The sequence below is a fragment of the Gorilla gorilla genome, chromosome 7, assembly GCF_029281585.2.
Source record: "Gorilla gorilla gorilla isolate KB3781 chromosome 7, NHGRI_mGorGor1-v2.1_pri, whole genome shotgun sequence".
In the NCBI taxonomy this organism is placed as follows: Eukaryota; Metazoa; Chordata; class Mammalia; order Primates; family Hominidae; genus Gorilla; species Gorilla gorilla.
This window is the reverse complement of record NC_073231.2, coordinates 31,720,673-31,733,258: the sequence shown is the minus strand read 5'-3', so window position 1 is coordinate 31,733,258 and position 12,586 is coordinate 31,720,673. Positions and strand designations below refer to the sequence as shown.

Here is a 12,586-nt window from a genome sequence, read left to right as displayed (position 1 = left end):
CTCCATTTTTGGCTGTTAGGGATAATGCTGCTGTGAACATTTGCATCTGGGTATCTTTGTGGACCTATGTCATCGATTTTCTTGGGTAAATACCTAGCTGTGGATGTACTCATGATTTTTCAAAGGTGGAACAGGAGGATGGGAGCACCATCTTGTTTGTTTTTGGTAAAAGGACTTTCTTCAAGAGACCAGTTCTCCTAAGTGACCCAATGTCCCTGTCTCAAGAATGGATTTTGATGGAAATAAGCAAGGTCCAGGTTAGAGGACAACAGCAGGATAGGGGCTCCTGGGGTCACTGGTGAGACCTTGGTAGGACTTTGGTGGAGACACTTGGGATCAGAAGCAGCAGAGTGCAAGAGGCAAAGACTGGAAAACTGAGGAAGGAGGAGCAGTCCTGCCTGGAAATGGAACTTTTACCCATGATTGCTTCTGAGATGCCAAAGCCAGCGCATGAAGCTGGGGGGCACACATGAGGGGGAGGAGCCCCCACAGGGCTGTGACTCAGAGATGGAGGCTTTTGTAATCGTAGTGTCACCAGCAGCATTACTAGTTCCCCAGCCAACCTGGGGGCTGTTTCCTCCCCTGGGCTCCCCCAGCTTTTGCTTTTGCTCCTGAGCTGCGTGGAGGTTTGGGACCCAGTCTCTCCTCACCTTGGCCTCGGCCTCCCCTGCCAGCACTGAAGTGAGGGGCCCCTCTCCAGGATGGTGCTTACACCTGTCTTAGAGCAGGAAGTCCATGCTGGTCACAGTCTGCACAGGTCTGGCCTAGGTCTGGCCAACAATGTCTTTACCAGAATAAAGTGACTTTTTTCAATGCTTTAGATGGTGAGGCAATCAAATGCAGTACTGCAGGCTTCCAACCTGGCTCTACCGGCTGCTGACCTCAGGCAATTACCTTTAACTTCCCATGACTCAGTTTTCTCTTCTGTCAGTTGCTTGGAGGAAGACCTGACACACAGTCAATGCTGCATACATGTTGGCTATCATTTGGAAATACTGTTCAACTTTCAGTAGGAATTTATACCCAGAGGCTGTGAAATGATGCTTCCCTAAAATTTGAATGGATACCCCAGCTTCGGGTTTATAGCAACAAAAATCGCAGGATGGGGAAGATGTTACCCAAGATTCTTCTTACCTTACATAACACTTCCATGCAATATTCTTCTATTTCTGCAATTAAAAATAAAAGAAACATATTTAATTCACGTTACTTAAAATATATCAACACATCAAAAGGGCCTTTTTGCAAAGAAAACCAAAAACCAAACAACAACAACAAAAACCCACAAAAACTTACTAAATCCTTAGACTGAGGTAGACTCAAGTGTTTGCTTTTGCTTTTGTTGCCTGTGCTTTTGATGTCATATCCATCTGTGAAATCATTGCCAAGACCAATGTCAAGCTTTCCCCCTGTGTTTTCTTCTAGAAGCTGTACAGTTTCAGGTCATACATCTAAGCCTTTCATCCATTTTGAGTTGATTTTTGTGTGTGGTGTAAGGTAAAGGTCCAATTTCATTCTTTTTCATGTTTCCCCACCACCATTTGTTTGAAGAGAGTGTCCTTTCTCCACTGTGTATTCTTGATACCCTTGTCAAAGATCAGTTGACCACATACATGTGGATCGACTGCTGGGCTTTCTATTCTGTTCCACTGAAAGTATGTCTGTCTTTGTGTTTGTATCACACTGTTTGTATCATACTATAGACTTATAATATAGTTTGAAATCAGGAAGTGTGCTTCAAATGCCTCCAGCTTTGTTATTCTTTCTGAAGGTTGCTTTGACTATTTGCAGTCTTTTGTGGGTCCATAAGAACTGTAGAATTGCTGTCTCTATTTTTGTAAAAAATGCCATTGAGATTTTGACAGGGATTGCATTGCATCTGTAGATTACTTTGGGTCATATGAGTACCCAAATCAATGGGTAGTATGATTTAAAAAATAATAGCAATTTTAACAATAACAATATTTTAACAATAGCAATTCCAGAAAGCAAAAAGAAAAAGAACAACAAAAATAGAGAAAATACAAGAAAAAATTATCAAAGAAATAATTCATGAAAAGTTACAAGAACTGAAAGATAAATGTACCCAGCAAATTGGGTCTCTACTAAAAATACAAAAATTAGCCAGGTGTGGTGGCACACACGTGTAATCCCAGCTACTAGGGAGGCTGAGGCAGGAGAATCACTTGAACCCAGGAGGCAGAGGTTTCAGAGAGCTAAGATCACGCCATTGCACTCTAGCCTGGGTGACAGAGTGAGACTCCGTCTCAAAAAAAAAAAAAAAAAAAAAAAAATAGGAAGGAAATTGTGGTGCCGTCTATAACATGGAGGAAACTTCAGGACATTATGCTAAGTGAAAGAAGCCAGACACAAAAGCACAAATACTGTATGATTCCACTTATATGCGGTCTTTAGAGGAGTTAGATTCATAGAGACAGAAAGTAGAATGGAAGTTGTCAGGGGCTGGGGAGAGGAAGAACTGAGGACTGAATACAGCCTTTCAGTTTTGCAAGATGAAGAATGTTCTGGAGATGGATGGTACATTCTATGTCCGCCATCCCCCATGATCAGTGGGAGATCCCTTGGAGCATGAGCCTTAGGGGCTACTGTATTCATTCAGAGTGTGGGGGGCAGGGGCATCTGAGGCCCAAAGTGCAGAGACACAGGGCATCGTAGGAGAGGAAAGAGGTGAAGTCAGACTCTCTTAAGGGGAAGGCTACTCTGATCTGGGACCAGGGAAAGCACCGAGGCGTGGAGCGCTCAGGCAGGTAGAAGGCAAGACCAGCATAAGACAGCTGCAAGACAGCGCACCCACCGGGAGGAGCAGACGACTCTCCATAGCCTTTCATGTCCATAGCTAGGACCCGGTAACCTGCCTGGGCCAGAGCAGGGATCTAGAAAACAAACAGGCACACTCCAGCATGGTCCCATCGGTCCTAGGCAGATACTCCCTCTTTGCTTCCCTCCATCCCCTTCTTCCTGTAAATGGCTCAAACCAAGAGCCACAGGGCACTACCTGGTAACTTTGCCATGGAGCTGAAACGAGCCCATTTATACAGGGCTGCTGTGGACGGTGGTGGGGCACGGGAGAAATGCCACATCTAAGACATCATCTTCCCTGGCAAAGCTCTTGCAGCTTTCTATACTCATTACAGAGACTTCCCAGCAGGGGGCATGGAGTGTCTTAAAGAAGTCTGCCCTTTTCTAATCTGCAAAAGTGCCTCGTGGCCTAGCATAGCCCTGAGGTCTGGAGTCACCCTCCTGCCCCAACCTGGTCACACTTTGGAGACAATGCTCCACTGTCAGGTTTCAGCTTCCTCACGACAGTCCACGTCGGGCCACACCATCTAGACTCCCCCGACCTCACCCTGACTGGCTGCATCTTCCCCAGCTTTCTCACCTGGTACCTCCAAGAATACCAGCTCTCGGGAAATCCATGGCAGAGGCACACAGCAGGGCCGGAGCCCAGCTCCACAAAATGCAGACGGACCCCGGGCTGTGGAAGGGAAAGAGGAGCGGGCAGCGACCAAGCACCAGGCCCAGTGGACCCAGGCCCCACAGCGTCTGCAGAATGCCAGGGCCGTTTCAGTCCGTTGCTGGATCGTGCATGACCCAGATTTCTCAGTGAAAGACCCCAGTGTTACATGAAAATGGCTGAGAAGAGGCCCTGGCCAACCTACTCAATAAAAACAGGTGGCTCTCACCATAACCTAAGAATTCTGCAAAGATTATGATGTTGGAAAACAAAATAAAACAAAACAACACACTTCTCCTTCCTCTCTACAAGGCCCCCATACTCTCACAGTTTCTGATGCTGTTGTGATGTGTTTTCAGTATATTAAACAGGGGGCTGATACTGTGCAGAGCTTAATATTCATGGTCACGTGCAGAATACTATTGCAAGACTTTTCCTTAGTTCAGCTAAAGACGGGGTCCTTGTTCCCAAGGTCATGAAAATATAGGCTCGCAGTTTGAAGCATGAGTAAAGAGCAGGGTTTTATTGGTGAAAAGGAAAAAAACGGGGAACAGGGACTCTGCAAGGCCAGAGTTCCCTGCCAGAGCACTTTCTGCCTCGCTGTTGGAATCCCAGTTTCCACACAGGAGGAGGAGGGGCCAGGCTCCTCCCTGCTGCAAAGGGCAAGAACTTCCTGAGGCTCCACCCCAGTGCACAGGCTGTTTGGAGTTTCTCTGCGGACCCCCTCCCACCTGGCTGTCTCAATACTATAAGTGTTTCATTAAGAGCTGTTTACTTCTTAAATATGAAATCTGTTCAAGCTTTGCCACACCCATAGTCTTTTTGGGGGCTATGGGTGTGGCAGAGACTGTGAGGGCTTGACAAAGTCTGTGTTCCCATCTTCTTCCAGACACATGGTAGCATCTCGCAGAGCACCTCCCCCTTCTACAGTCAGCGTGGACGCACAAGTGAGCTCCGGCCAGTGTCTCCCAAGCAGATCTCCTGGAGAGGTGCTACATCCAGGGCTCACAGGAACCTCCTGTGCGTGGCCTCCCTCCCTTTGCCTATCTCTGCCTGAATGACATGGGCCTTGAGGAAGGTGGAGGCAGCAGAGAGAAGGAGACTGGTTGCTTGAATGGCTGTGTGGACAGAGCCCACAACACTGCACTGTGCTGTAGGCGAGAAATACACTTGGTGTGAAGCCACTGAAAGGAACAGGGTGTTTGTTATAGCCACTAACCAGCCTTGACTATTATGGTGGGGTCCAGCCAAATGAACCAAATAATCAAACTGCCCTGTTCTTACCCCAATTACATATCTCCACGATCCTAAAGGAAATGCAGGAGAACAATCAGAGTCACATGATAGAAATTCACGTGGAACAATTCCACTTGGCTGTATGTTAGATGACTCCAAGCTGTGCCCCACACTGGAAGTTTCTTTTTTGGGCAGTGTGGGGGACATGGTCTCACTTTGTTGCCCAGGCTGGAGGGCAGGGGCATGATCATAGCTCACTGCAGCCTCAAACTCCTGGGCTCTAGCGATCCTCCCACCTCAGTCTCCCAAGTAGCTGGGACCACAGATGCACATCACCACCCCAGCTAATTTTAGAGATGGGGGGTCTCACTATGTTGCCCAGGCTGGTCTCGAACGCCTGGCATTAAGTGATCCTCCTGCCTTGGCCTCCCAAAGTGCTGGGATTACAGGCATGAGCCACCACACCTGGCCCCACAGGAAGTTTCATTCATAATTCCCAACAAGCTATTTTGCTCAAGAAAACATTAGGTGGGCATCTGGCAGACCCTCTCATGGACTACAGTGTTTATCAGAGTTTGTTCCATAATCTTTCCTTCAGCACTTGGCAAAAGTTGACATTAAATTTGATCTACCTTACACTGAGAAATGTTTCACACTTATGTCTGATCAAACGATCCTAGTTCGCCTATGTTCTAGCACAGATCCCAACTAAACAGCTCACTCTTGAGCTTTATCATCTCATTATGAAGCTGTGGATACTGAGGCTCACAGCTTCATATTGACTCAGTTGAGTAGCCCAGCAAATGCATGTCCTTTCCCATCTCATTTTTTTTCTGTGTTAAGAAAAATGTCCATAAAGCCAGAACACAGAAGGATCTATTATCAACCCAGTTTAGGATTCAGTGGCAATCAATACAACAGCCCCCTGAGAGCCTGGCGCAGCTGGGACTCCCCAGAAATTCACTGCCAGCTCTTAAATATGGGGTGGGGGAAAGACAAGGTGGGGTAAAGCGATTCTGATCACACTCCTTCAAGGTCAAATAAAGAATCTCTTGAAACTGGCTGGATATGCAAACCCTAAGGGAATTACGAGAATAATCCTGTCCACGGTTACAATCCAGTCCCCAGCCCTGGGCGAAAAGCCCCTCACTCCTCTTTACCACCAGAGAGATGAGACCAGAAGGCCCTGATTAAACACTCACCCCTTCAGGAGAACCAAGAGTTATAGAAGGGATGTCAGTGGCGCTGAGCAGTAGCTTTAAGTCCCAGAAAAGCCTTTTCTTACTATGCAAACCCACTCGTGCTTGGATGCCCACTTTACATTTGTGGTGGCTGCCTCCACCCTGGCAGAACCCATTGTGAGCACAGATCCCATTCTGAGCAGGCACCTCATCCTTGCTGTAACCAAACCACCGAGGCTATGAATGTAAAATCCCTGGGACCATGGAAGACCCTCCATTCATCTCAGAATTTCTCTCTGAAGGTTCTCCTCCAGGACAGCAAGGGTCCCCAAGGTCTCCAAGGTCAGCACAGCCATAGCCTCCAGCTCTCCTGTTTGTCAGCTGCTGTTTATGGAGTACATGGCTGTTGGATACTATGCCCCATGGTCTGCATATAACATTTCATTTAATTCTCACGGAAATGGCATGGAGAGATATTATTGTCATTTCATTATAAAGGTGTGGATACTGATGCTCACCAGGATAAGATGCTTGTCCAAGGCTGCAATCTCAGTTAAGTGGCAAAACCAAGATTCCAGCTGGGTTTATCTGCCTGCACAGTAGCTGTCTGGCCTTTTTTGCTAATGAGTGGACCCACTGCTTTAGATCCTTTCATATTTAAATGAGGCCAATGACAAATGAGGAAAGATCCCAAAGTGAATCCATGAGGATGTATTAAACCCCTGCTCTGTGTCAGCAAGCCAAGTTAGATCTCTCAGCCAGGCCATGAGCCAGGGCCCTCTGTGTGTGGCCTTGGCTTTATGATAACCCTTTAAAACAAAAAGAACATTTTAATGACCCTTTCCCTCTCTTTGCCCTCAATGTGGGCTCCTTGAGGACAGGTCTGTCTTGATCGTCACTGCACCCCTTGTATCTGGCCTGTGCCTGACACAGAGGAAGCGTTCGATAAATGCCTGTTGAATGAAAACATGTTCTCCCCCAACACAGGCCAGCTGTGTGCATGCCTTAGCCTCCCAAGCTGCCCAAGCTCCCTAGCCTGCTGTTCTATGGGAGTTTGGCCACATCAGTCACACTGCTTTATAGAATCCGAGACAGGGTCTGTCTTTCATTGATTTCTGAGGAATGAGATTTGTGGGAAATAACATTTCCTTATAAATAGTGGATGTTCAACCACCCTCGATATTTAACAAATGTCACTGCTGGTCACTTTTTTTTTTTTTTTCTTGAGACAGGGTCTCACTCCGTTGCCCAGGCTGGAGCACAGTGGTGTGATCACAGCTCACTACAACCTCCACTTCCCAGGCTCAGGTTCAGGTGATCCTCACAGCTCAGCCTCTTGGGTGTCTCTGCTGGTCGTTTTAGGTGACCTGGTGGGAGAGCATTTAGCCGACTGAGAGACAAAACTGACTCACCTTTACTGTCACGTACCCATGGCTCATGTCACTTGGATTGCAAGAGGTCAGCAGAGGGGCCGGGGTATTGAGAATCTGTAAGCAGGAAAGGTACAGTGAGAGAGACAGCAGCAGCCTCCTTCCGTGAGAGGCTCTCCTGAATACTGGTGCCAGGGGAGGCCCCAGAAATCACCTTTTCCACTCCATCCTGAGCCCTCCTGGTGGCTGACCAGCCCATCTCCCTCTCCTGCCAGCACAGCCAGACTCCATTCTCCCTCCTGCCTTCCAGTTAGTTGAGTGGAGCCCCAAGACTGAGTTCTGGCCAATGGATGCAGATGGAAGAGTGCAGCCTCCTGCCTGGCACATTAAAACCCCCAAATGATTCTCTACATTCCTCAACTCCCCATCTTCCAGCTGGCTGTCCAGTGTGACCTCAAAAACCACAGGTAGAAGACAGTGCATCCTCCATCATCCTCAGTCCCTGAATGACTGCATGAGGCGAAGCCCCTGGCCACTGGCCACTGAACTCCATATAAGCAAGAAGCAAAAATCACTTGCTCTAAGCCAGAGAATTTGGACTTTAATTAATATTATTTGCTTCTGTGGCAGCTCCTCCGATGGTCGCCCAGGCTCATGTGGGACACCATGCGAAGCTCACACAGCAGTCACTCCAGCACAGCTCTGTTGAAAGGTCTCTCCTTCAAGTCGGTCAAAATCAAACTCTCTGGGCCTTTGTATTAGTTTGCTCTGGCTGCCATGACAAAATACCAGTTTATGTGGTTTCAAGAACAGATATTTATTTCCTCACAGTTCTGGAGGCTGGAAGTCCAAAGTCAAGGTGCTGGTGGGGCTGGTTTCTCCTGAGGCCTCTCTCCTTGGCTTGCAGATGGCCATCTTCTCCTAGTGTCTTCACATGGTCTTTCCCTTGTGTCCTCATGCCCCGGGTACCTCTCTGTGTGTGTCCTAATCTCTGCCTCTTCTCCCTTTTTTGGGGGTCTCTGCTCTGTCATCCAGGCTGACATGCAGTGATGTGATCACAGCTCACTGCAGCCTTGACCTCCTTGGCTCAAGGGATCCTCCCACCTCAGCCTCCTAAGTAGCTGGGACTGTAGGTGTGCACCACCATGGCCAGCTATTTTTTTTTTCAAAGACAGGATCTTACTATGTTGCCCAGGCTGGCCTCGAACTCCTGGCCTCAAGTGATCCTCCCACCTTGGCCTCCCAAAGTGCTGGGATTACAAGAGTGAGCCACGGCTCCTGTGCTTAATCTCTCCTTCTTTTAAAGAGACCAGTCAGATGAGATTAGGGCTCAGCCTTGTGACCTGATTTTAACTTCATCACCTCCTTGAACGCCCTTTCTTCAGACCCAGTCACATCCTGAGGTATTAGAGGTTAGGATTTCACTGTATTAATTTTGGGGGACACAGTCTAGCCCCTAATAGCCTTCCACCGGCAGGTCCCAGGCCTGTTCTCAGGAGTCCGTGAGGGCTTAGACTAACCCATCTCAGTAAATAGGAAATTCCTGAACAAGGAGTCCTTATGGTGGCTTTTGTACCTTACTGGAATCAGTTTCCCTGAGGCAGAAATGACAAGGAGCCCGCTACTGAGGACATGTATGTGAATATAGCCTTATGCCTGAACTCTGCTGCTGGACACGCTGTGAATCCTACTGCTGGATTGGTCACTTTTAGTCCTAAAGGTGTAACCCAACGAAAAATTCATTCTCCTCAGTGACTCGGTTTTGTGACCTCTAAAATGGGGACGTAAGCTAAGAAATCTACCTCCTTTATAACTATGGAAGACTCTGCAGAGGGGGACACAGGAGGTGAGTCCTCCCATCTCCATGGCATCTGGAGAAGACGGGGGCAGGGAGGGACTCAGTGTGATGGGGGAGGGCAGCCTGCTGTCTCCTGATGGCCATGAGCCCATGGTCGGGCGGGAGCCAAGGCCCGTGAGCAGGGCCGGTGCCCCTTAGGGTCCCTCCTGCCATGTGTCCTCAGTTTCCCAGGTCATACACCAGGGGATGCCCCTGCTTTTGGGGGTGGGAAAAGTGGGGGGTTCCTACTTTAATAATCCTCTTATATGTTTGTGCAATTTACAAAGGCTGTTCATGACTGACGCCCACTGCTCTCCTCTGAGAAAGAGACAGAGGCTCCCCTGTTTAAGAAGGGGTGATTTTTCTGTGGGGATATAAAAGGGTATAGCTGCTGTGAAAAAACAGCGCAGCATTTCCTCAAACATTTAAAAATAGAATTTTGGCCAGGCACGGTGGCTCACACCTGTAAACCTCGCACTTTGGGAGGCCAAGGCGGGTGGATCACTTAGACCAGCCTGATCAACATGGGGAAACCCTGTCTCTACTAAAAACACAAAAATTAGCCAGAAATCGCTTGATCCTGGGAGGCGGAGGTTGCAGTGAGCCAATATTGTGCCACTGCACTCCAGCCTGGCCAACAGAGCGAGACTCTGTCTGAAAAAAGAAATAATAATAAATAAAAGAAAAGAAAAATAGAATTTCCATATGATCCAGTAATTCCAATCGTAGGTATACACACAGAAGCATTGAAAACAGGGTCTCAAAGAGATACATGCACACTCACATTCATAGCAGCACTATTCCCAATAGCCAAAAGGCAAAAGCAACTCAGGCATCCTTGGATAGCTGAGTGGATAAACCCAATGTGATCTATCCATACAGTGGAATAGTTAGTATTCTATCCCAAAAAGGAAGGAAATTCAGACCCATGCTGCAACATGGGTGAACCTTGGAGACATTATGCTAAGTGAAATAAGCCAGTTACAAAAAGACAAACATTGTGATTCCACTTACATTAGGTCCCTAGAGGAGTCCAATTCACAGAGAAAAAAGCAGGATGGGGGTTGCCAGGGGCCAGGACACACAGTCTACGGCACGTTTGCTGTAGGTAGCAGCTGAAGGTGTTATATAAGACACAGCCCTAGCAAAAAAAAAAGAAAAAAAAAAAAAAAAAAGCAGGATGGGGGTTGCCAGGGGCCAGGGCATGCAATTGAATGGAAAGTTGGTGTTTGATGGTGCAGAGTTTCATGTGAGGAAGATGAAAAAGTTCTGGAGGTGAGTGGCGGTGATGACTGCACGACAATGTACATGTTCTTAACATCACTGAACTGTCCACACACACACACACACACACACAAAGATGGCAAATTTTATGTTACATGTATTTTTCCACAATGAAAAAAATACAAGGGGGACGATGTTCATTTTTCCTTCTATCTTCCTCTTCCTCCTACCCCTGAGACAAAGAGAAGTGAGACATGGTTTTTACTTTCCCAGTTTCACAGGACAGGTATCTGTGGCTCAGGTATGCTGAGGGGGCAGACCTAGCCAGGGGCACAAGCACATGGGTTCCCTGAGCCCAAGTCTGATGTGCTTTCTTCTCTGTTGCCTGGGACTTGCAGGTTTGTAGAAGGACAAATGAACAAAGTTTGGGCAAGATGCTTTAAGGTTATGGAGTCACTGGGTACACATTTTAATCTATTCATTAAAGACAAAAAAATCAGTCTTGTCATGGGCTGGACTGTATCACTCTCAAAATTCACATGTTAAAGTCTTAGTGCCAATACTTTTTTGTTTGTTTGTTTGTGTTTGGAGACAGAGTCTCGCTCTTGTTGTCCAGGTTGGAGTGCAGTAGCACGATCTTGAATCATTGCAACCTCCATCTCCTGGGTTCAAGCTATTCTCGTGCCTCAGCCTCCCGAGCAGCTGGGATTACAGGTGCCCACCACTATGCTTGGCTAAGTTTTTATATTTTTAGTAGAGACAGGGTGTAGCCATGTTGGCCAGGTTGGTCTCGAACTCCTGACATCAACCGATCCGCCCACCTTGGCCTCCCAAAGGGCTGTGATTACAGGAGTGAGCCACTGCGCCCAGCCTTAGCCCCCAATACTTTAGAATGTGACTGTATTTGGAGATTAGGCCTTTACAGAGGTAACTAAGGTTAAAGGATGTCATTAGGGTGGGACCTAGTGCAATCTGACTGGTATCCTCATAAAAAGAGGAAGTTAGGAAGCAGAAAGACACAGGGAAAAACCAAGTGAGGAAATAGGGAGAAAGTGGCCGTCTTCAAGCCAAGGAGAGAGGCTTCCGGAGAAACCAACCCTGCTGGCACCTTGATCTTGGACTTCCAGCCTCCAGAACAGTGAGAAAATACATGTCTGTTGTTGAAGCCACACAGCCTGTAGTACTTTGTTATGGCAGCCCGAGCAAACTAACCTACTTCCCTTTGAGGCAATGGCTGTGCATCCTTGGACATGTGGCAGCCTCAGCTGAGTGCCAGCTTTCTCCTGCCTCTTCTCCCCTGTGCTCACAGGACGAGGGTGCTGCACTTCTGCAGAAGGCTGTGGACTCAGTGAGATCAGCGATCTTGGTTCAACCCCAAAAAAGAAAGGTGCCTCAGAACTGGAGGAGCAGGCTAATCCCCAGGCAACCCCAGGGACATCATGACGGCTGTCCCAACCACCTCAGGGACGGACAGGCTTTTCTTAAGAGGCTTCCCTCTGAGCTGGGTGGAACTAAAGGGCTGCACCTGAGTGCCAGCGGCATGCTCGGACATGCCAGGTAGGGGCCCTGATCCTTAAGGTAAACGTTCTCCACACTTACTCTCAAAAGCGAGGTCAGGATGGCCTTGAACATCCCACTCTTGCTGCCAGTTCCCCGGCCCTGGCACTAACACTAGTATAAATTCTTGTCTCCCTGTTCACTGACTGCAGAGAAAGAGGCAAGATACTCCTTAGGGACATTGTGCTGACTGCACAGTGGGTGATGGACTCCCAACCAGCAGTGCCCAGGAGTCATTCATGGACTCCACGGACAGCAGCTTCTCTGCTTGTGCTTTTCTCCTGAGTCCGGAAACCACAGATGAGTGCAGGAAGCTTGGCTCGCTCGGAAGTCAAGTTACCTGGATTCCGGTCACTTTCTCCAGTTCTTTCAGGGCTGTGTCAGTGTTCTGGACCAGGATGGTGACCATTCCCAAGTCACGGGCTGGCTTCAGATTAGCCCCGATGTCATCCAAAAAAATGACCTGAGCCCAAAACAGCATGGGAGAATCCCAGAAAGAAACTCACCAGAATGCAAACAGGGGCTATTTTATGATGAGGAGATTAAAAACTCTTTTTCTTTTGTAACCATCTACTGCTAAAATGGAAAGCATTTAATTACATAACATACGCATGAAAACAAAGGCACATATGACCCCACACAGACCTACTGGCTTCAGCCACTTCTGAAATTGCAAGAGGGTTAGGAGAGGATACACACTTATCAA

General features: G+C 47.8%; 1 protein-coding gene across 4 annotated transcripts in view; it reads right to left on the bottom strand.

The window, feature by feature from the left end:
- Nucleotides 1-12,586, bottom strand: part of EPHX2 (epoxide hydrolase 2) — a 53,981-nt gene that overhangs the window by 25,584 nt on the left and 15,811 nt on the right. For 3 of the 4 annotated variants that reach the window (XR_008667698.2, XM_004046821.5, XM_055348284.2), the window contains exons 5-9: nt 12,221-12,343; nt 7,305-7,379; nt 3,401-3,496; nt 2,816-2,894; nt 1,135-1,169 (exon numbers count right to left, since the gene is read on the bottom strand). Coding sequence is in view for 3 of the 4 variants with exons in the window: in XM_004046821.5 (XP_004046869.1) it covers nt 1,135-1,169; nt 2,816-2,894; nt 3,401-3,496; nt 7,305-7,379; nt 12,221-12,343 (408 nt within the window). In the remaining variant the exon portion in view is untranslated. The remainder of the gene's footprint in view (nt 1-1,134; nt 1,170-2,815; nt 2,895-3,400; nt 3,497-7,304; nt 7,380-12,220; nt 12,344-12,586) is intronic. The other variant, XM_055348283.2, reaches the window with a different exon arrangement.